At 43.7% G+C, this 22160-nt stretch overlaps 1 protein-coding gene across 2 annotated transcripts in view; it reads left to right on the top strand.

The window, feature by feature from the left end:
* Window positions 1-22160, top strand: part of CEP290 (centrosomal protein 290) — a 199310-nt gene that overhangs the window by 163225 nt on the left and 13925 nt on the right. The window contains exons 44-48 of one of the 2 annotated variants that reach the window (XM_066591494.1): window positions 8465-9349; window positions 9574-9708; window positions 9888-9974; window positions 14236-14400; window positions 18838-18960. In XM_066591494.1, coding sequence (XP_066447591.1) covers window positions 8465-9349; window positions 9574-9708; window positions 9888-9974; window positions 14236-14400; window positions 18838-18960 — 1395 coding nt within the window. The remainder of the gene's footprint in view (window positions 1-8464; window positions 9350-9573; window positions 9709-9887; window positions 9975-14235; window positions 14401-18837; window positions 18961-22160) is intronic. The other variant, XM_066591495.1, reaches the window with a different exon arrangement.

The raw sequence follows: 22160 nt of genomic DNA, 5'->3' as shown, positions 1-22160 counted from the left end.
CAGTCAAGGAAACTACAACACTTGATATTGTCACGCCGGAATGGGTTCCGGATGACCCTGGAACAGCGGATCCAGATAACCCCTCAAGTCCAAAGGTCACTGAAGTGGTGGCTGGAACCTGGGAGGCTTCAGGCGGGATGGCCTTTGGGCCCGAGTCGCTGGACAGTAGTGACGACGGACGCCAGCCTTTCAGGTTGGGGCGGAACACTAGGGGATCAGTCTGTTCAAGGAGTGTGGTCTCAAAAAGAGACAAGGCTACATATAAACATCCTAGAGTTGCGGGCCATCTACTTGACTCTCCGACACTTCGGGCCCAATCTCAAGAGAAAAAATGTACGCATTCAGATGGACAACACCATAGCGGTGGCCTATGTCAACCGACAAGGAGGAACACGGAGCGTGTCGGTAATGAGCGAGGTAGCAGGCATACTAACGTGGGCGGAGAAGCATCTGAGCTCGATTTCCGCAGTCTACATTCCCGGAATAGAGAAAACTGGGTGGCGAATTACCTAAGCCGAGAAACAGTGGATCCCGGCGATTGGGGGCTGCACCCAGAAGTATTTCGGACGATATGCCGGAAGTGGGGCACGCCAGACGTGCACCTCAGGGCGTCCCGACTAAATTACAGGCTACGCCCGTTTATGTCCCGAGCACGGGATCCACAAGCAGCGGCAACGAATGCGCTAACCATTTCGTGGGAGGAGTACAAGCTCCTATACGTATTTCCACCCATTCCTCTCATACCGAGGATCCTAGGGAAAATCAAGCAGGAAGGATGATCAGCAGTATTAATAGCACCAGACTGGCCAAGAAGAAGCTGGTACGCGACCATCATAGAAATACTGTTCGACACACCGTGGCATCCTCCAGAGCAAAGAGACCTGCTATCCCAGGGGCCTTTTTTTCTACACCTAAATTCCAAGTCTCTACATTTGACGGCTTGGCCGTTGAGACCGAGCTGTGGAGGAGGAAAGGTTATTCGGAGAAGGTTATCCAGACTATGATACGGGTCAGAAAACCAGCCTCATCGGCAGTTTATTATAGAGTCTGAGAAGCGCTTCTTCACCTGTGTGAGGAGGGGCGGGTACAACCGATGCAATTGTCGGTGGCCAGAATTCTTGCATCCTTACAATCAGGCCTCGAGGTAGGATTGAGGGTAGGCTCGTTAAGGGGACAGGTGTCGGCATTAACGGTACTGTTCCAAAAACCAATCGCAAAGAGGATGGCAGTACGTACATTCCTGCAAGGAGTCGCCCATACGACACCCCCGTTTAAACCCCCGGTCCAAACTTGGGACCTTAATTTCGTGTTAGACACTATGACGGGCCAGCCGTTCGAGCCGCTGAAGGAGATTTCTATGCGACTACTGACCTGGAAGGTGGTAGTCCTCGTCGCCATTACGGCAATCCGTAGGGTCTCGGAGCTGGCGGCTTTGGCTATGCAGGCGCCATATATGACCGTCCACCAGGACAAAGTGGTGCTGAGGCCATCACCCGAGTTTCTACCAAGGGTGGTATCACAGTTTCATACTAATGAAGAAAATTGTCTTGCCTTCTTTTTGTCCAGATCCAGTACACAAAGAGGAAAAAATGCTGCACCACCTGGACATAGTAAGGGCGCTGAGGATCTATGTGAAAAGTACAAAGGCGCTTCGTAGGACCGACACCCTCTTCGTTATTCCGGAGGGGACCCGAAGGGGCTTGGCAGCCTCAAGTCACCCTATCCAAATGGATAAGGTCCCTGATAACAGAGACGTGTCGCACCTCAGGGCGCTCGCCGCCATTTCGGGTTACGGCCCACTCCACACGGGCGGTAGGGGCTTACCGGGCAGTCCGTCACGGAGCCTCAGCCCTTCAGGAGGGTAAGGCAGCCACCTGGACTTCCTTACATATGTTCTCAAAATCTTATAAGGTCCACACAGCTGCATCATCTGACGCCGCTCTTGGCCGGAAGATCTTGCAGGCGGCGGTCGTTGACCGCGCAGCCGAACTTTGAATGCCCACCCAATATATTGTTTTCGGGACTGCTTGTGGACGTCCCATGGTCTAGGCTGTGGCCCCCAATGATACGGACGAGAAACAGATATTTTTGGTATAACTTACCGTAAAATCTCTTTCTCGTCGCGTTCATTGGGGGCCACAGCACCCACCCCTTGTTTATTTAGGCGGTTGCTGGAACTTTCTGTTCTTCGGTCATGGTTCGGCAGAAAAATTGTGCCAAGAGTTTTTGGTATGTATAAAACATAATATGTATAATCTTACTCCCACTGGCTTCCTACTGCTTGCAGACAGACTAATTAGCTGAGTGCCTGCAGGGGGGATATAGCCAGGTAGGGAGGAGCTAACACTTTTTTGCTTAGTGTCGCCTCCTAGGGCAGTGGCTATATCCCATGGTCTAGGCTGTGGCCCCCAATGAACGCGACGAGAAAGAGATTTTACGGTAAGTTATACCAAAAATATCTGTTTTTCTGTCTACCTTTCCTATTTGACCATCGGTAAATATATCTGCTGAGTAAAAATTTTTGTGTGGATATTTATCAAAAGCAAAGTGAGATGACGTCTATAGCAACTAATTTTCTTCTAATTAACTGGTGGCATCATCAGGAACTTTATTTGTGAACTCTTTGTGACATGATGCTCTGGCAGTTATAAGCATGAATGTACCCATAGTACATTATTTAGGGATCGTTTTGCCATAGGGAGGAGGCCGCTGTGTCTTATATGCTTCCGATATTTTTTTATAGGGGGCAAGGAGCACTATATATATATATATATATATATATATATATATATATATCAGTGCATTTGGAAAGTCTTTAAACCCTTCCACCTTTTTACACTTTGTTATGTTGTGGCCTTGTATAAATTTAAAAAAAATCAAGTGTTCTCCATCATTCTGCACTCCATACCCCATAATGACAGAGTAAAAACAAAGTGTTCTAAATCTTTTTAAACTTTTTAAAAATTAAAAACTAACATTTTGCATTGAGGTAATGTCAGACAGGCGGATGTAGATCCACATTGCCACACACAGATTTGACTTTGGGCTAACTGAGGTGGCAGCACCTGGAGAACCCTAATTTTCATACTCGACATCTCCCGGGGTCCATCATATGCACAGTTAGTTCTGGCAAGGTGCAGTACCCACAAGTCTGAGCAGATGCGTAGTGGTGAGACAGGCTTAATTCAGGGCTGGCAGCAGAGGTGCATAAACTAGGTCCAGGCTGTAGGTCAGGGCAGGCAGCAAACAAAGCAAAGTTCAGACACAGGGCTGAGGTCAGGGAGTATAGAAGTCAGGAATGCCAGGATCACATAAACAGGGGCTTGGTCACAACCTTATGAGACAAATTGCGTATACATCTTCCATGGGGATAAGGATACCCAATATAGCAGAGGAGTACAGGAGGAGGATTAGCAGAGCGCGCACTGGCCATATAAGAAAGGGAGCGAGAGGACGTTTAACTCCTATTGGCAGCAGTCTAGGAATGAGCAGAGGAGAAGCACACACCACACAAACAGCAATTGCAACCGACCATCTACACCCCGTAGCTGATGAGCAGCGGTGCCATGACACATAAATAGCCTTGGGTATAATGCCACAAGGTTTGCACAACTTGATTTTGGGATCTTCTGCCATTCTTCTCTGCAGGTCCTTGCAAGTTCTGTCATGTTTGATGTGGATTGTCTGTGGACAGACATTTTCAGGTCTCTCCAGAGATACTCGATTGGGTTCAAGTCAGTGCTCTGGCTGGGCCACTCAAGGACTTTCACAGACGAAAATGAGTAACAATTAGAGATGAGCGAACGTACTCGTTTCGAGCAATAACTCGATCGAGCATCGCTATTTTCGAGTACCTGGCAACTCGGGCGAAAAGATTCGGGGGGCGGCGTGGTGAAGCGGGGGGTAGCAGTGGGGAACAGCGGGGAGCTCTCTCTCTCTCCCTCTCCCCCCCACTCCCCTCTGCAACCCCTGGCGCCTCCCGAATCTTTTCACCGGAGTAGCCAGGTACTCGAAAATAGCAATGCTCAATTGCGAAATCACCCTTAACAAGTACGTTCGCTCATCTCTAGTGACAATCATTACATGTAAACACAGACATTGTGCACTTTTCATTTGAACGATGGATATTACTTAACATAAAATCCATCGTTCAGCCACTGAAAGACTGCATTCCATTTTAATGCATTTCCCTCATCTTTCAATAGACTGCAGGATGTTCTCCTCCTGGCATGTTTACACTAGCAAGGAGAAGAACAATAGAATGTGCCCGAAGCTGTTTACACAGCAGGGTGTGGGTTTAAACACATGCTGGGCTCTGCAAACAACTTCTGGAGGTACTTTTACATGCAAATGAAGATGATAAAGTGGTAATGGACATTAGAGCCATTAACACTTTATGCAAATAGATTGCTAAATCTTTGGCAGTTTGAAAGATTATCTTTGGTGTAAAGGGACCTTTAGCAACTCCTGTGCTGTCTTGGCTGTGTGCTTACAGTATTAGCCTTGTTGGAAAGTGAACCTTCTGCCCAGTCTGAGGTCCCTTGCACTCTGGATTAAGTTTTCATTAATATATCCTAAGGCCTCCTTCCCATGGACGGATTTCCGCCGCGTAATTCGCTGCGGAAATCCGCTGCATTGCCCGCAGCTATTAGGTTCTATTGAACCTAATGGCTCAGGGCTCACGGTGCGGAATTCCACCGCGGAATTCCGCAACGTGAAATCACCCAGCCTCACCCACAGCATGCTCTATTTGCCGCGGGTGTACGCGTGGACGGCTTCCATTGCAGTCAATGGAAGCTGTCCATTCACGCTATCTTCCACATCATTGCAGAATTGTTGCGAGAGCTGCGTCATCCTCATAGCGATGGTGTGGCGTCATCTGTATTGCGCATGCGCACCGGCTGAAACATCTGCAGCACAGGAAGAAGATGCCGGACAGGTACGCTGGGGTCACCAGCCAGGCACCAGGTCAAACGCCACTAAGGCTGGGTTCACACAGGGCGGATTTGCCGCAGAAATTCCGTGCGGAATTTCGCCGCGGCAAATCCGCCTGCGGCCGCTAATCTCAGCATTAGCCAGCCATGTGGACAAGATTTCTCAGAAATCTCGTCCACACAGGACGGGCCAATCCGCTGCGGTAAGTCTGGCTGAAACCGCGGCTGCGGTTTCAAAAGATGCAGCATGTCTATTTATTGTTTACTTCAGCCGCGTCTGCGCTCTCCTCTATGGGAGCGCTGCCGCAGCGGAAGAGCGAGCGGTCGGACCACTTCAAAGTCGCCGCGGGTTTTTCCACGGCGGTTCTCCCGTCGGAAATCTCGCGATTTCGGCAGCGGTCAAACCGCGGGATTTCCGACGGGAATACGCCCCATGTGAACCCAGCCTAAAGGATCCCGCATGCCGTGTGCAAGCAGCCTTATTTTGAATTGCTACTGAATGTATTCATATATTTTTCGTTATAATGTATGTTAATCCTACAATTTCAAAACAATATTTTTACCCAAAGATAGAGCACAAGGGTATGCAATGAGTCAAAATGAAAACTCTAGCTACAGCATGTAACATTTATTCCTATAATACAGACACATTTAGAATAGCTCAAAGCGGTTTATAGATGTTTAAAAATCATTGTTGAAATGGTTAACATGAAGTAAAATTAGTCCCTTTAATAAAGCTAGTTTCACACTGCTCTACAGTCAGATGATGAGTGCTGATCAGAAACATCAGCTCTAATTTCAATGGCCTTCACATGGTCATTCATTCCCCATGCAGGCTTATCACTGTAGAGACCTGATCCTTTGTGCTGCTGATAATGAAGGTTTTTCTGGAAGCTCAAACAAGATGATCAGCTGACAAACAAGTGTTTGCTCATTAGTTGGCTGAAAGCTGCCCTATTTAATTGAAACAATAATTGGGTGAACGAATGTTCTTGCAAAACTTCATTTGCGATCAGTGGCCTGTATGGAAGTGCCTTTATGTACTGTTTGCAGTAGAGATGCCTCTGAAAGGCAATCTTGTGGTCCTATTACACTGAGAAGTTAATTGTTGGAATAAGTCATTTGCTTTCAAACAATTCCATTTACCCGCGCAGATAATGTAAATTTTTTTCGTCATAGCTCATTCAGTCCATGGCTGATGGGAGTCTGGAGATGGCTGGGAATGGTTTGCATACGACTGCATGATCACTTTTTACACCGAACAACTGCCAAATGACGAACAATGATTTTTATACCTATATAAAATGAATGACGAATGATAAGCAAAGAAATTATCCTTCATCGTTCAGTCTTTGGGCGTGATTCCACTGAATGTTTATTATTTATGAGATTCAACGATTATTTGAACAGTAATCGTTGCATGTAAAAGCGCTCTGACATGAAGGTATGTGATCATGCTCCTGGTGTTTATCTCTGTGTGATGTCCCATACACTGCACCAATCATGGGCGTAACTATAGAGGATGCAGGGGATGCGGTTGCACCCGGGCCCAGGAATGTTCCTCTATTATAAGGTGAAAGGTAGGACTGTGATTGCAGCCCTACCTTACACCTTATAATAGAGAAACATGCCGGCATCTGTAAAGCTACCCACGCACATTCAACAACTGTTGACAAACATCCTACAGCTGTTTCTCCCGGTTGTCCCATACACATGAACGTTCAGTTTGGCCGAACATTCGTATGTGTAGGGAGGTAAGCTGCAACAGAGAACAAAAAGAGTTGATATTTAACATCCTGATTAGAGATGAGCGAACGTACTTGTTTAGGGCAATTACTCGATCGAGCATCGCTTTTTTTCGAGTAACTGCTTACTCGGGTGAAAAGATTCGGGGGGCGGCGTGGTGGAGCGGGGGGTAGCAGTGGGGAACAGGGGGGAGCTCTCTCTCCCCCCCACTCCCCTTGGCAACCCCCCGCTCACCCCCGGCGCCCCCCAAAACTTTGCACCCAATTAGGCAGTTACTCGAAAAAAGCGATGCTCGATCGAGTAATTGCCCTAAACGAGTACGTTCGCTGATCTCTAATCCTGATCCTTTCCCCCAACATCATCTATCAGGAAAAAGTTGAGTCTTCCCTATACACATCAAAGAGTCATTCAGACCTACAGTTATCTGCGAATTCGCATGATTACAATGTAATGTGCATAAGGTCCTTAAGTAGAGGCAGTGTGCGTGCACAGGGGAAAAGGAATCCTAGAAGCTGTAGTTCCTACAAGGTTATCCCATCGACAGAAAGCCCTGGCAGCTTCAAAACAAAGGTGCTGCACATAGCTGGCTAAGATAATGAAAATTAAAAATAATTACTTCTGATGTATGGTGGCATTACCTTGTGAGAATTCACATTTTATATATTTACAGTGTGTGTCTGGATGCGAGTCTTGAATGCCCCACCTCCAGAAAGCTAATGCTCTGATTAGTTACTTCAGTGCTGGCTTTCATTGGCTGACGCAGCGCTGAGTTAACTAATCAGAGCACTATCTTGTTTGAGCCAGGGCATTTAAGACTCACATCCAGAAAGCAATGCTCTGTCCGCGTGGAGGAGGGAGCGACAGCCTGCAGCAGCGCCACAGATCATCGCAGAACGCCATGGGAGGAGAGTATTGAGTTTCCCTACAGGTAGTTAGTTTCCCCATTGAAATGCATTGGAACGCATTAATGACGTTTCAATGCATTCCAATAGGGAAAAGTGCTTTGACATACAAGTTTTTTGCCTTACGACCTCCGTCTCGGAACGAATTAAACTCGTATGTCAAGGCACCACTGTATATTATATAAAATGTAACAACAAAAAGGGAGAAGCTGCCTCCTTAAAAACACGTCTTTTATTCTTCTTTAATTACAAAAAATCCATAAAATAATAAATGATGGGTACCGACGCGTTTCGAAAGCCACTGTTTTCTTGATCACAGCTGACGAAACGCATCTGTGCGTTGACATGGTATCACTTGGTACCCATCATTTATCATTTTATGGATGTTTTGAAGAAGAATAAAAAAAGTGTTTTAAGGAGCCTGCTTTTCTCCTTTGTTGTTGCTATTTTAGCCGTTTGACTCATGGTCAGCCTGAGCACCTGAGAACCTTCAAGCCAAACCTGGGTAAGTTTTACCTACTAACCAGATGAAGATAACCTTGTGTTATGTGTTTTGTGATCTATATAAAACATACTTTTCTACTACACTTTTTAATCAGTTCTGCAAACCTTTTAAAATCAAGCAATTTCACAGAACTATTGTATCATTGGAAACGACATAACATTTTATCCGCTTCAACATTCTATGTACAATCGTTGCCGTTTGCATAGCCAAGCCACTCAAACCCTCACATTACAGACTTGTCACTCACATGACCATTATCCTAATAAACTGAAGAGAATGACAGACAGCTAGCATGGTAGAAACAAATGTCCTGTCATGTACTTGTTTCTTAATTTCTCTTTTCTTTGTATACAATAATGAAACATGCCACATCTCAGAATGTAGAGGAAGACACAGAAAAGATTGCTTTTCTTCGCTGCGACAACAAAACTTGTAAACCAGAAAATGCAGTGACGCTAAACACAAAAAGGAGCCTCTTTAAAAGAACAAAGGGAAAGAAAACAATTGTAGTGGAAGACAACTTTGATAATGTTGATAAGCAGACGGAGATGTTTACCTGTCCAACACAGAACATGGAAACAAATGCTAAAGATCACTTGGATGTCTCCGATCATGGCCTCGCTGAACACTACCCATGTAATGCCTCCGCCACAGCAGGAAGTGACACTGCTTCGGATATGGGTGATGAATTGTACGTTTGTAGTAGAACGGAAAATGCAACAAGTTCTAGAACTCCAGATACAACCTCAACAGCCAGTATCGCAGCCTCCCCAAGATCATGTGATGCATCAGTCTCTGCCAGTGGGACACACTCCTCCAGACCAGGTGATGTTTCACTTCCCGTTAGTACAACGGCAACACCAGGACTGGGTGACAGATCAGGAGTTGGAAGCACACAGGCTATTGATGAGCAAGAGTCTAATGGTGACACTGACTTCCAGAATACCCTTGATCGATCATCCAGTAAACTAAGCAGGACAAACACAATTCAAGAAGCTGATGAAAGTCACCATTGCAATGAAGAGCAGTTGGGTTCAAACGGAAAGATGAGGGAGGCAAAGCTGGAAGAGTTGAATTCTGTAAATCACAATGGAAGCACAATAATTTCTACTGTCGAATGTCCTACTGCTTTAGATGATGGTCTACAGAATTCTAACTTTAACGTTAAGGAAAATGAGTCCGATATGGATGGAAAGGACGCACCCGGGAAGGACTACACTAATAAACTGAATATGGATTCAGATCGCAATGCTCTTCTGCAGGTGTGTGAGTCTCCCATAACCAAATCTCCCTACATTATCCTGCTTTATTTTTAGGAAACAATAGGTGGCTTATTTAGTTTATCCTTTAGAGGTAGGTCCGTTTTTGGAACTGCTTATTTAGTTGTGTCCTAAAGATCCCGCAAACCAAATAATAATGTAGATGACTCATTATAGTAAAGTAATTGGTATATTTCACTATGAAATTGTTTTTTTTTTTCTGCTAGACCTCAGGCGTAGGATCAGAGGATCCATTCAGCAGAGAGATGGAACTACAGAAGGAGAATTTGAAACTGTCTGCTGAAAATGTTGAGCTGCAGTTTCAACTAGAACAAGCTAATAAAGACTTGCCCCGTTTAAAGGTATTATGAGATTTATAACTGAAATGTACACATGCTTGCAGATCTATTAATTAGACTTGACTTCTGTGTGGCTTTCAAGTTTCATTCTATTTCAACCTCAGTGTTTTTGGTAAAAAAGGAATTATTGGTACAAATGCCTAGTGGTAAAAGAATGTTTGTTTATATTTCTCTTTTTTTAGGATCAAATAGCTAACTTAAAGGAAATGTGTGATCTTCTTAAAAAAGATAAGCTGGAAGCAGAACGTAGACTCGGAAATGTCAGAGGGGTAAGTGCCGGTGCTTGGTACACTTCTATGAAAGAGTATGGACTTGCTTCCAAATGTACCTTATTACTACATATTTGTCACACCAAATCATTGTTCTTATTAACTAAGATTGGGCAAAGGGGACTGGAGTAATCATAACACCTTCTTAGATCCATTACTGCATTTGTTTAAAGAATGGTTAATCCAATGCCCATATTACTCCGTTTATAGTACACAACTTATAGCAGCAGCAATTGCAGCTAAACACTCCCTATAATTGGTATCACTCTTTCATATTGCTGTATATAAAATTCTAAATATTCCAAGTTTGTCATCTCATTAGTGTTTATATGAAATCTAGGTAATTTCATCCATGTGCGGTGGTTTCCGATGTAAACTTGTTTTCACAATAGACCATATTCTGTTTGTGAAGTACCATATACATTTAATGGCCAGAGTACTAGGACCGGTAGGACATTTTTATAGAAAGTGGTTGTTGTACAGATATTGCAGGCTTGAGATCACTGGGAGTTAAAAGGAAGTGAACGTGAAAGCATTAAGCATCTACCAGTGTTTAGTAAAGGACATACTGGGCAAAGAAATTGTTCTCACAATCTGTGAGCATGGAATAATTGGGGGTGAAGCTTGGATGGGAGCCTAACAAAAACCTCTGCTTTTGTGAGTTGTTCCAGAACAGAAGGTTATTAAAGTTTTTAGAGGGTGGACCATAAGAAATGAAACCAACAAGAACACAAAGAGGTATTTGTGGTCGTAAATACTGATTGCTTGATGGAGCTGAATAGATGGTTGTACTGTTAAATTGAGTTATAATAGTGACAGATAATATGATTCAGTGACCAAGTCATCTCTCTGTACAAGTACAGGTGGCTTAACTAAGTATTGAGTAAATGTTAAAATAAACTGACCAGTAAGTGTATTTGACTATACCTCATAAGGAAAATATTTTAAACATTTATTTTTATGTAGGAAACACACTTATTTAGCCAAATCAAATCAAAGAAATAAATACAATAATGCAAAGCAAGTGAAAAAATAGTCAACCTTTCTGCTCATTACAACAATTTAATAACCGGATTTGTTGAAAAGACACATATATGTGCGTGCCTTTCACAGTCCATCATAAGGCTAAATAAATATATAATATATATACGGCTCAGAGACAGGATTGTGTGGAGGTACAGATCTGGAGAAGGCTGCAAAAAAAAAAAATCTGCTGCACTGAAAGTTCCCAAAAGCACAATGGCCTCCATAATTCTTAAATGGAAGAAGTTTGGAACAACCAGGACTCTTCCTAGAGCTGCAGACCCAGCAAACTAAGTAATCAGAGGATTTGTAAGAGAGGTGACCAAGAACCCAGTAGTCACTCTAGCTGAGCTCCAAATATCCTGTGTGCAGGATAAACTTCCAGGTCAATTATCACTGCAGTATTCCACTAATCCAGGCTTTATGTCAGAGTGGCCAGAAGGAAGCCTCCCCTCAGTGAAAGAGAATAGGAAAAAAACGAGGACCAAGGAGCGAACCACAGAAGAGTAGCATGATGATAATGGACGTTAAAATGTGTTTATGTGAAAACGGCTGAAATCTGACCCTGGGTAGGAAACGGCTGACTATAGCTATACTACTCCGCTCCAGTTCATTAATACACCATTGATGGTCAGCGAGGAGAAACCATGCATCTTATAGCAGGTTGGCATAGCTAATCAACTGATTTCTATCCAGAGTTGGATTCCAGCTGTTTGCAAAAGTGGCCTAGTCCCTCGAAACACATTACAAGCTGGTTTCAGATAAAGTCATTTCACTGGCCATTATCATTACGCTACTCCTCTGTTCTGTGGTTTACGCCTTGTTCTTAGTTTATCTTCTCTATTACATGGATGTGGCACCTTTATAGACATCTAGCTCAGCTGTGTTACTAGAATGGCAGTAACATTGTTAAAAGTACTGGCTGTTTATACTTTTTTCCCTGATTTTCGACACAGTTGCTATGTCCACTTGTTCTTTTTTTTTATCGTGTTCCATGTCTCCTTAGTAAAAGACACATGAATGCCTGTCTGGAGTTTGCAAAAAAAGCTAAGCGACTCTCAGACTGTGAGAAACAAGAGTCTGATGAAACTAAAATTGAACTTTTTATCCTCAATAAGCGTTATGTCTGGAGGAAACCATGCACTGCTTTTCACCTGCCCAATATGATCGCTATAGTGAAGCATGATCGTGGCAGCTAGGATAGTAAGGTTGGTCAGGGTTGAAGGAAAGCTGAATGAAGTAAAGTATGAACATGTTTTTAATGAAAACCTGATCCAGAGCACAAGGGACATCATTTCTCTCTTGCCATTAGGCCTTGCGTGGATATTTCTCTGCAGGGAAGAAGCTAGGAGTCTCCTCATACAGGATCTTGTAGTCCTTGATGCTCTACAGTCCATCACTCTTTGCACGATAATTAAAATCTGTCTTAGGGCCACCATACACAGAGTTTAGTCATCAAATCTGCCTATAGTGGCAGAGAATTTCAGCTTCTGATTCTTTTGTTCCCCTAGAGATACAGTAAAGGCTCATTTAGATGCAGCGATTATCGCTCAAAATTTGCTCAAAAGCCATCTTTTGAGCGATAATCGTTGCATGTGATGCCGAATGATGGAGTTCAGTTCGGCTTGAAATCCGTCGTTCAGCAGAACAGTTGATAAGCAGGACCGCACGCTGTGTTCTGCCAGGGAAGAGCTGATTACATTGTCTCAGCAGTAATCCGTGCAGCAGAACAAAGAGAATTTATTCAGAGAACAGCATGTGGCTCGCTGAATAAATTCAGCTCCCAGCAGCTCACACGCTACTAAAGGCCCATTTAGACACCATGATTATTGCTCAAAAGATGTCTTCTGAGCGACTTTTAAGCGATAATCGTTGTGTCCATTTACAGTGCAAGGTGATCGCTTAAATGTTGCGCTCCTAACGGGGCCGATTGTCTTCTGCATCCAGCTGTTGCCCGCTCGGAGCGCACGGCTGTTAAACAGCTGAGCGCTTCGAGCGGAGGATGCAGGGTGTCCCCACTTGTCTTCTGCATCCAGCTGTTCTCTGCTTGGAGCGCCCGTCTCTTATACAGCCGAGCGCTCCGAGCGAGCTATGAACACTGCAGCTGGACCACTTTGTTCTTCATACCCAGCCTGTTATCAGGGAACGGGATACAGCTGAAACAATAGTATCAGCTGTATCCTGCTGTAAATTCCTGATGAAGCTCATCATTGTCTTTCAGCATGTTGAAAGACCACAATGAGCGACTGCTTAACGAAAACTGCACAATGTCAGTGCAGTTACACACAACGATTATTGCTCAAAAGCTGTCTTTTGAGCGAATTTTGAGCGATAATCGTTTCTAAATGGGCCTTAATTTATACTAATAGGCATTAGTACCAATTAGTAGATTATGCAAAATAATCGCTCAAAGGCCATCTTTTAAGTGATCATCTTTGTGTCTAAATGCACCTTAAGCCACTGTTGTCTAGAATGTTTGGCCATCATCTCAACAAAGAGGAAGTTAGGGCAGCATGATTTATTTTGCTGTTAGGCCACCTGCAGACGGGCGGAAATTCCGCGGCGGGATTTCCGCTGCTGGAAGCCTGCATAGGATTGCGTTAACAAACGCAATCCTATGCAGATGGCCGCAGTTTGGCCGCGCGAGATCTCGCGCGGCAAACAAATCGCGGCACGCCCTATTTCTGTGTGGGGCTTGCAGAGCCCTGCACAGAAACTTCACTCACCGGCCGCCGACTCCGCTCTGCGCATGCACCGGCAGCTGGAACATGAAAGAGTCGGAGCCGTGGAAGAGGTGAGTGCCCGCGCTGCTCTCTGCAGACGCTCGGGTCGGGTCCTGCTGTGAGAATTCTCGCAGCCGGATCCGACCCGGCCGTCTGCAGGCGGCCTTATTTGTATTGCTAGGGCAGTTTGTTTTTGTCTCTGTTTTTTGTTTGTCTAACCATGATGAGGATATTGTTGCCTTATTTTGCCAATTACCCTCCTTTGTCTAAGGCCCAATATCCACGGCACGCACGGATTCTGAGTACTGAATCCCACCCAGAATCTGTACTTGCCCCTGGATTTGTAATTTGTAATGTACATACAGTATGTAATAGTTTTATATCTGACAGACATGGCCAGCTAATCTATAAAGAATATGTGTGCATATTATGCAATATAATCGAGTCATGGAGAACTCCTCCTCATGTCCACCATCTACTATTTATCCTATTTATTTTCATGAATATTTAAATAGTCTGGAAGAAGCGGAAAGACCATTCCAGAACTGGAGAAGACAATAGGGTTGATGAAACGAGTGGTCGAAAGAGTGCAAAGAGAAAATGAAGAACTTAAGAAGGCCCCTGGGGTACTGACAAGTGAAAAGTTATCCAACCTGGAACTGGAAAATGAAAAACTTAAGGTATGTTTTTTGCCTTTGTCTAAGGATAGTGTAGACAGCTGCATGTTCCTTAGCATGCTTTGTAATGATTTTAAATGGCTTTGTTGTCTGCCAACAGACACTGCCCAGAATGGTTTGATATGTTATGCTTGCCCAGTCTGCTGTTGGCAGAACAGTGAATATTCCTTGAGAGTCACAATAATGCTGCACACAGATCAATAGTTTTGAACAGGGGATACAAATGTGTATATTTTCTTATTGTGAAGCCGCCATCTTCATATGAATTGCGCTAAATATTTTTGATAGTTAAACGTATTGCGTGTGTGTGTGTGTGTGTGTGTGTGTGTGTGTGTGTGTGTGTATGTATATATATGTGTATATATATATATATATATATATATATGTATATATATATATATTTATTTATATTTATTGGTCTTTCTACTGTGTATAACATGATCAAGACAATTCTCTACTCTGCCAGTTGTATAGCATAGTTTATTTTCTAGTGGATATTCTTTAAGGAGACACTTTCACTTTGTATTGAAGGCTGTGTTGGCAGATCTGAGGCTTAGCATGCTATTATTGGCATTAAAGGAGATGTCCCGCGCCGAAACGGGTTTTTTTTTTTTTAAACCCCCCCCCCGTTCGGCGCGAGACAACCCCGATGCAGGGGTTAAAAAACCCACCCGCACAGCGCTTACCTGAATCCCGGCGGTCCGGCGTCTTCATACTCACCTGCTGAAGATGGCCGCCGGGATCCTCTGCCTTCGTGGACCGCAGCTCTTCTGTGCGGTCCACTGCCGATTCCAGCCTCCTGATTGGCTGGAATCGGCACGTGACGGGGCGGAGCTACACGGAGCCGCTCTCTGGCACGAGCGGCTCCATAGAAGAGAGCAGAAGACCCGGACTGCGCAAGCGCGGCTAATTTGGCCATCGGAGGCCGAAAATTAGTCGGCACCATGGAGACGAGGACGCTAGCAACGGAGCAGGTAAGTATAAAACTTTTTATAACTTCTGTATGGCTCATAATTAATGCACAATGTATATTACAAAGTGCATTATTATGGCCATACAGAAGTGTATAACCCCACTTGCTGCCTCGGGACATCTCCTTTAAAATGACAGAAACCTGACAGGCCCCATTATAAGTCAGTAGTCCATCAAGTACCATTGGGCTCAGTGATGCAATCCTAATGTAAGCCACAACACATATGTGAGCAGAATAGGAGTGTGGTTAAAAAAAATCTTTGATAATTTCTCTTGCTCTTTGCAGTTTGATTCCACTAGTTTATGTACTCCTGTTATGTGTTTAAGAGCTTTTTTTTGTTTTTGGCCAAAATGGTAATATTTCCATATTAACAAGGAAGTTCTATGCTAACAAGATATAGGGAGTTCCCTTGTCATGTTATTGGCTTGAGAAGCATGAGAAGCTTACCTCCTCGAACTTCACTGCACAAACTGCCCTTTGCTGCTAACTGTTAGTAATTTTTTGGTGGGGATCACAGCAGAGAAGGAAGATGGAACAATACCTCTGCGGCACCACCTATTGGATGGCAGCATTCCTGCAAGTCAATGTGCGACCCTTTATACAGGTCTGTAGAGCAATGATTGGGGATTGAAAACCAAGCCAGAATCCATACACAGACAGCTGTTTCTGGGTTTTAACCACTCATTAGTGTGCAGTAGGTTTCTGGCTTGACTAGTGAGAGGCCTATGATGTGAGTCAGGAGGGGTATTATCACTCCTTAAGGAGAGCACCTAGAAGGTGAGTGAGGAGACTTATAGGGCCATGCATGCTCCTCTGGGAAATATTTGCAAATAAGGAAGATGGAACAATACCTCTGCAGTACCACCTATTGGATGGCAGCATTCCTGCAAATTTCCCAAAGGAGCATGCATGACCTTTAGAAGTCTCTTCACTCACCTTCTAGGTGCTCTTCTTAAGGAGTGATAATACCCCTCCCGACTCACATCACAGGCCTCTCACTAGCCAAGCCAGAAACCTACTGCACACTGATGAGGGGCAAACACCCCAAAACAGCTGTCTGTGGATGGATTCTGGCTTGATTTTCAATTTCCAATCATTGTTGCAAAGACCTGTATAAAAAGTCGTACATTGACTTGCAGGAATGCTGCCATCCAATAGGTGGCACTGCAGAGGTATTGTTCATCTTCCTTATTTGCATATTATTCCCAGAGGACCATGAATGGCCTTATAAGTCTCCTCACCTTCTAGATGCTCTCCTTAGGGAGTGATGATACCCCTCCCATCTCACAGCAGAGAGTAACATGAAAAAAAAAGAGTTAGGGTATGTTCCCAAGTGGAAAAATCAGCAGCAAATTTACTTCAAAATCAGTTGAAATCTGTTGAAGGGGTAAAATCTACTGTGTATCCGCACCAAAATTCACATTAAAATCCACAGCAAATTCATCACATGGGAACATACCCTTAATCACTGGAAACTTACCGGAGAAATGTAGAATTAGATGGTGACTATTGAGATGCATGGCTGTGAATAATAATAATCTTTATATATATAGCACTAACATATTATGCAGCACTTGGAAGACAGGGGGAACAGAAACAAGACCACTGTTACATGTAGTAATCAGTTGATGGAAACAGTAGGGGTGAGGGTCCTGCTCCAACGAGCTTACATACTACAAGTAATGGGGTGATACAGAAGGTAAAGGGGCTGGAGATGTGCACCGTATGGCGAGGTGGAGAGTGAGGCATGCTATACACAGACAATGGTCAGGCCGTATAGTGGCTGAATCGGTATGACTGCAGGGGGCGTTGATTGCGTCTGGCAGGGATTGCAATCGGTAGAAGAGGGAGAGTGTTATCAGCGGGAGTAAAGAAGGGTTTGTTTTAGGGGATATGGTATGCCTCCTGAAGAGGTGCACTTTTAGGGCACGTCTGAATGGATGTCTCATGTCTGCCAGGGCAAGAACCACTGCCCGATACTGACACTCCTTATAGACAGGGGCCCCACTCTGGCATCTATATGCCTTAATAGGACATATGGATAAATGTTGTCCTGATGGGATGATCTAAGGTTAGGGCTGCATTGAGACTTTTGTGGGTGCTTCTAATTGATTTTATCTGTTGAGCTTCATATGCAGGTCTAAAGAACATATTGAGTTGTATGCAATCTTGTGAACTGCAGCTGTCACTCAGTTAAAATTGGTCAGTAGCACTACACAAAGTCTCACTGCAGCCTTAGCCCTAATGTGGTGTGTATATGATGTACTGGAGTGAATGTTGAAATAGCTCAGAGGTGTAGCTAAAGGGGTTGTGGGGGCAGCCAAGTCCAACTTACATTGGGAAGACCATCAAGATTTCTCCCCTGTTGTGCTCTCTTCTTCTGTGTGGTGGGGAAGGGTAGTTAGTAACTTCCTGCAGCCGGAGCCACGTTGCTGGGAAGTGTTCTTCAGTCTCCTGCAGGATAGCATCCTCAATTTCTAGAGAATCCGGAATGCTTGACTGCCCATGCTCCATTCAGTTGGACATATTTGTACATGGCTGGGAATCCTATGGTGCCCTGAAAACTAGTAAATAAAATCCTCCTGAGTCTTGAGTTGTATTGTGTATAAGGGGTCAGGTCACTGTGACCCCCTTCCCCTCTTCAACCACATATTCTTAAGTCTGAGCTCTTGTGCAGCAGAACACCACATGGATACGCAAGTCCACATAGCTTTCAAATTGACCAGTTTGTTGATTGCTAATGGCCATGCGGTTGTGCAGATAAAACTGATGTTTGCATGCAAAAATCCAGTGCTGATATAACCAATGGCATCCTGAGTGGCCTTTCCTAGACCAGTGGCCATTATCATATAACCAACCATTAATTATGTTTAACAGTCAATTCGAAAACTGCTTGGGCTTGCACATCCACATGGCTTTCTGCTACAGTGGGCCTGCTTCTTTACTGCCCAAAGCCCACTACCCTAAAAGGACAGCCATGTGGAACGGCACTGATGCAACGAAGATGCAGTCAAAAAACGCATCTGAGTGTAATAATGTGGTTTGGTGGGTGAAACAGATGATTTCCACCACAACCATATGGCCATTTAACAAATGGGATGTGCCGTTCTAAACATCTGGGTTGGGGACCCACTCGGTCCTCGGATGTGTTTCATCCCCCTGAACTCTAGCTGTGTCTCAGTAATAGCTGTTATACATGCAGTTGGAGAATTTTTCACCCATTTTCCAAACTGTTACTGACCTTTTCTCACAAATGGCATAGTCCTGACCATTCGACCTGGTACTGTGCACTCTTTAATGCATTTCCTTTTTGACAAACTTTTCATTCTTTTATGTAAGGAACATTCATTGTGAATGAAAACTAGGCATTATCTTTGCGTAGCTTTTGTTCAATGCTACATTAATACAAGTCTGTGTGTTCTGTGAGATCAATTCTTCATAATCATTTTTCTTTATTGCCCACCTAGTCAGAACTTGAAAAGCTGCAGCTGCATGTGGGTGGACAGCTAAGTATGAGATATGAAGCAAAGACAAAAGGCATGGAGAAAGTAATTGCTGAAAATGAGAGACTTCGGAAAGAACTCAAAACAGTAAGAAAAGAATATCCATGATCTGCGTCATTTTAAAACCATAGCCATCATATATGATTAAACCATTCAGGCAATTTACAATGTAAACATTACTTTACATGATCGCATGTTAGCTCCCAGTGCAGGTGCTGATTGGATGTAATTACCCGATCATTATACGCTTCCAGATTTACTATTTCACCTGTTTCCCAAGAGAAAACATTTCTTTCTCAGCTGAGCTGTTTGTGCAGCACATCTACTGAAGAACAATTTGATCTTTAACCCCCTTACTGCCGAGTCTTTTGACTACTTCCATTAATGTCATTTTACTGTACTTTGTTGCTGTTTTTTCTTTCCTATGGTTAGCATTCTTTTAACCCCTTAAAGGGTTTCTGTCACTAAAAAAGAAAAATTCTATACTTATCTATTCCTCCCCCCCCCCCCCCCCCCCCCCATCAGTCTAGTTACCAGATCTTCACCTCCCCCCATCCTCTCCTGTCTCCTGCAGTCCGGGGAGTCACTTCACCTTGAGCTGCCTGATTCTTCTCCTTCCTGTGAGGTTACGTACATTTGGTTGGCAGTCTTCTGCCTGCCAACCAATGTACATTACGTCACAGCTCACAGGCCAGCAGGAGGACTGCCTATCTTCTTCAGAGATTGCTCAAGCGAGCTGTCTCTGAAATAGATTACAATTCATTCCTAGACAGTGAAGCTACAGCACAGGGATGTAACCTTCACTGACCCGGCCGGAAGGAATTTGAGGAATGAAGCTGGGCCCAGCGTGCCGTGAGGTGACCCGGGACACTGCAAAAGCTCAGCTAGGAGAACATTTGCTAAGGAAACTGACAGGGAAGGAATAGTTAAATATAGATTTTTTATTTAGTTATTTTTTAAATGACAAAACCCCTTTAAGGACCAGACACTGTTTTGTACCTATAGGACCAGACACCTTTTAGTGATTTTACCCATGTGGTGGTTTTACTGCCCTATTTTTTTTTTTTTTTTAGCTACCAAAATAATTTTTGGTTTGTGCTTTTTTTTCCCTGTGATATATTGAGCTATTTTTTAATATCTTTTTTACTGATTTTTCCCATTTTTAGTTTTATTGGGGGTAAAAAGCTAAAAAAAAAATTTTTTTATGCATGTATAATAGTATTTTTTTTTTATTAGTATATTTATGCTGAAAAGAAAAAAATTAGGAACGGGTTCCTCATTTTGTTTCGGACATTTTGACATACGATATGTATAGTTTGGATTACAGGGTGCATACGGAGACTGTCTTGGTTGGCGTTGGTGGTGGGTCATTCTTTTTTATGTATATATTTTAATTTTATTTAGTAACTTTTTTTTTTTAACCATAAGACTTTTGGGGGTCATTCACATATATATTTTTTATTTCACGCTTTTCCACTGTAGCTGTGGCATCCATAGGAGCCCCAGTTACATGGTAAAACATCCCCCTGTAGTGACAATAGTCACTGGCAAAGCTGATCAGGGTGTGCTAGGACCCTAAAGCTTTGCTGTAATAGGGAAACCCAGCGGTCACATGATCACCAACTTGCATAGTGGAAGAAACACTTCCACTTTCACTTCTTAGTACATAGTGATCATTGACCGCTATGTACCCGGGAAAGGAGAAGGCAAAAGCGGTTAAAAAACGCTTCTCCCATCTCCTTTGAGTTCTCAGCTGTGACTAATAGCTGAGAACCTGACCTGCCTGCTCCTGCTTGATAGCAGAAGCTTTAATTGCACGCTGTTTTTTTTCCTATCAGCGGGGGTTAAAGCCCAGGACAAAGCGCCATCTATTTATCATGCTTGGTCCTTAAGGGGTTAAGAAAAAAGGATTTTTAATTTTGTAAAAAAGTTTTTTAAAAGTTCATAAATAGGTTTTATTGAACAAATTGGCTAGTGGTTAAAGGGAATCTGTCATCACGTTTGAGTCCTTAAACTACGTTATGGGGCTCAAAGGTAAGGAAACTGAGAACCCGGGGAGCTGTGTTTGATGCTCACCGGGTCCCTTGTTCAAGCACAGTATGCACGCAAAGTTACCACGCGCACAGTGTGACTCTTCCCAGCCGGTTGTGTGCACGTACTCTGCCACTCATCTTGGTTGGGACTGTATATACATGTATAGACTAATTATCTTATTTTCCTTGTTAGCCCTATGTTATTTCTTGATGTTTTTTGCTGCAATAAAGTACTGTTTCTTCCATAGTCATATTCAGTAGAAGCTACCCTAAATATTCTCAGATGCGCTTTCCCCAGTTCCTGCTATGTGCCAATCTCGTCCCCATAGAGATGTCATTGGTCAGCTATACACTGGAAGATGTTCATGGGCAACTGGTAAGCATTTTTATACTTGTTACATGGCAGTGATCAACTGATGAACAAGTATACAATTGCTTACCAGTTGCCCATGAACATCTTTCAGTGTACTCCTGATCAGTGACATCTCTATGGGGACAAGAGATTGGCCCATAGCAGGGACTGGGGAAAGCTCATCTGAGAATCAGTAGGGAGGACTGAGGAGACCTAACAGCCTAGTGTAAGGTGCTGGGGGAAGAAATGAGCCATCTCCGTGTTGGAGAGAGCAGTCTCAGCAGGGATAAGATGGCGGGTGTATCGTATGTGCCACAATGCAGGTTGTTGTGATGAGACCATGGTCATACAGAAGGAGGAGGAGGAATCTTTGTAGCATGTATCACTGATGAGGCATGCACATTGGACTCTAATTTAGATTTCTTTTTTTGAGTTCCATATTAAAAAGGTACAACTAATGCATATTTCAAAGGTCCTCTATAACCTGCCCAAAAATAAATGACTAACCAAAACTTCACTTTAAAGAAACACACCAGGAATAACTGATATTACAACACTGTGTTATGCCTAGGGCACTGAGTGGTGTTTTTTTTTACTCAGGCAGTGTATCTAGGGCGTTTAGTGCTGCCAAAAGTGCGGTACCAATTTGTGCCGCATTTTCAGCAGTGCTGAAACTGCTGCCCATTCATATCAATGGGCAACACAGGGCTGAAAACGGCCAAAAATAGGACATGCAACGTGGTCAAAGCACAGCGTTGAAGACTCTGCATTTTCAGCCTTGTGTGAGCAGGCCCATTGAAATGAATGGGAGCGTTGTACAGCATTTAGCGCTATGCTGAAAAATCAGCGCTAAACGCTGTACAAAAACGCCTGTGTGAAGGAGGCTTTACTGAAACATACAT

This window comes from Eleutherodactylus coqui, chromosome 2 (assembly GCF_035609145.1).
Source record: "Eleutherodactylus coqui strain aEleCoq1 chromosome 2, aEleCoq1.hap1, whole genome shotgun sequence".
Lineage (NCBI taxonomy): Eukaryota > Metazoa > Chordata > Amphibia > Anura > Eleutherodactylidae > Eleutherodactylus > Eleutherodactylus coqui.
This window is presented reverse-complemented; position numbering and strand designations above follow the sequence as displayed.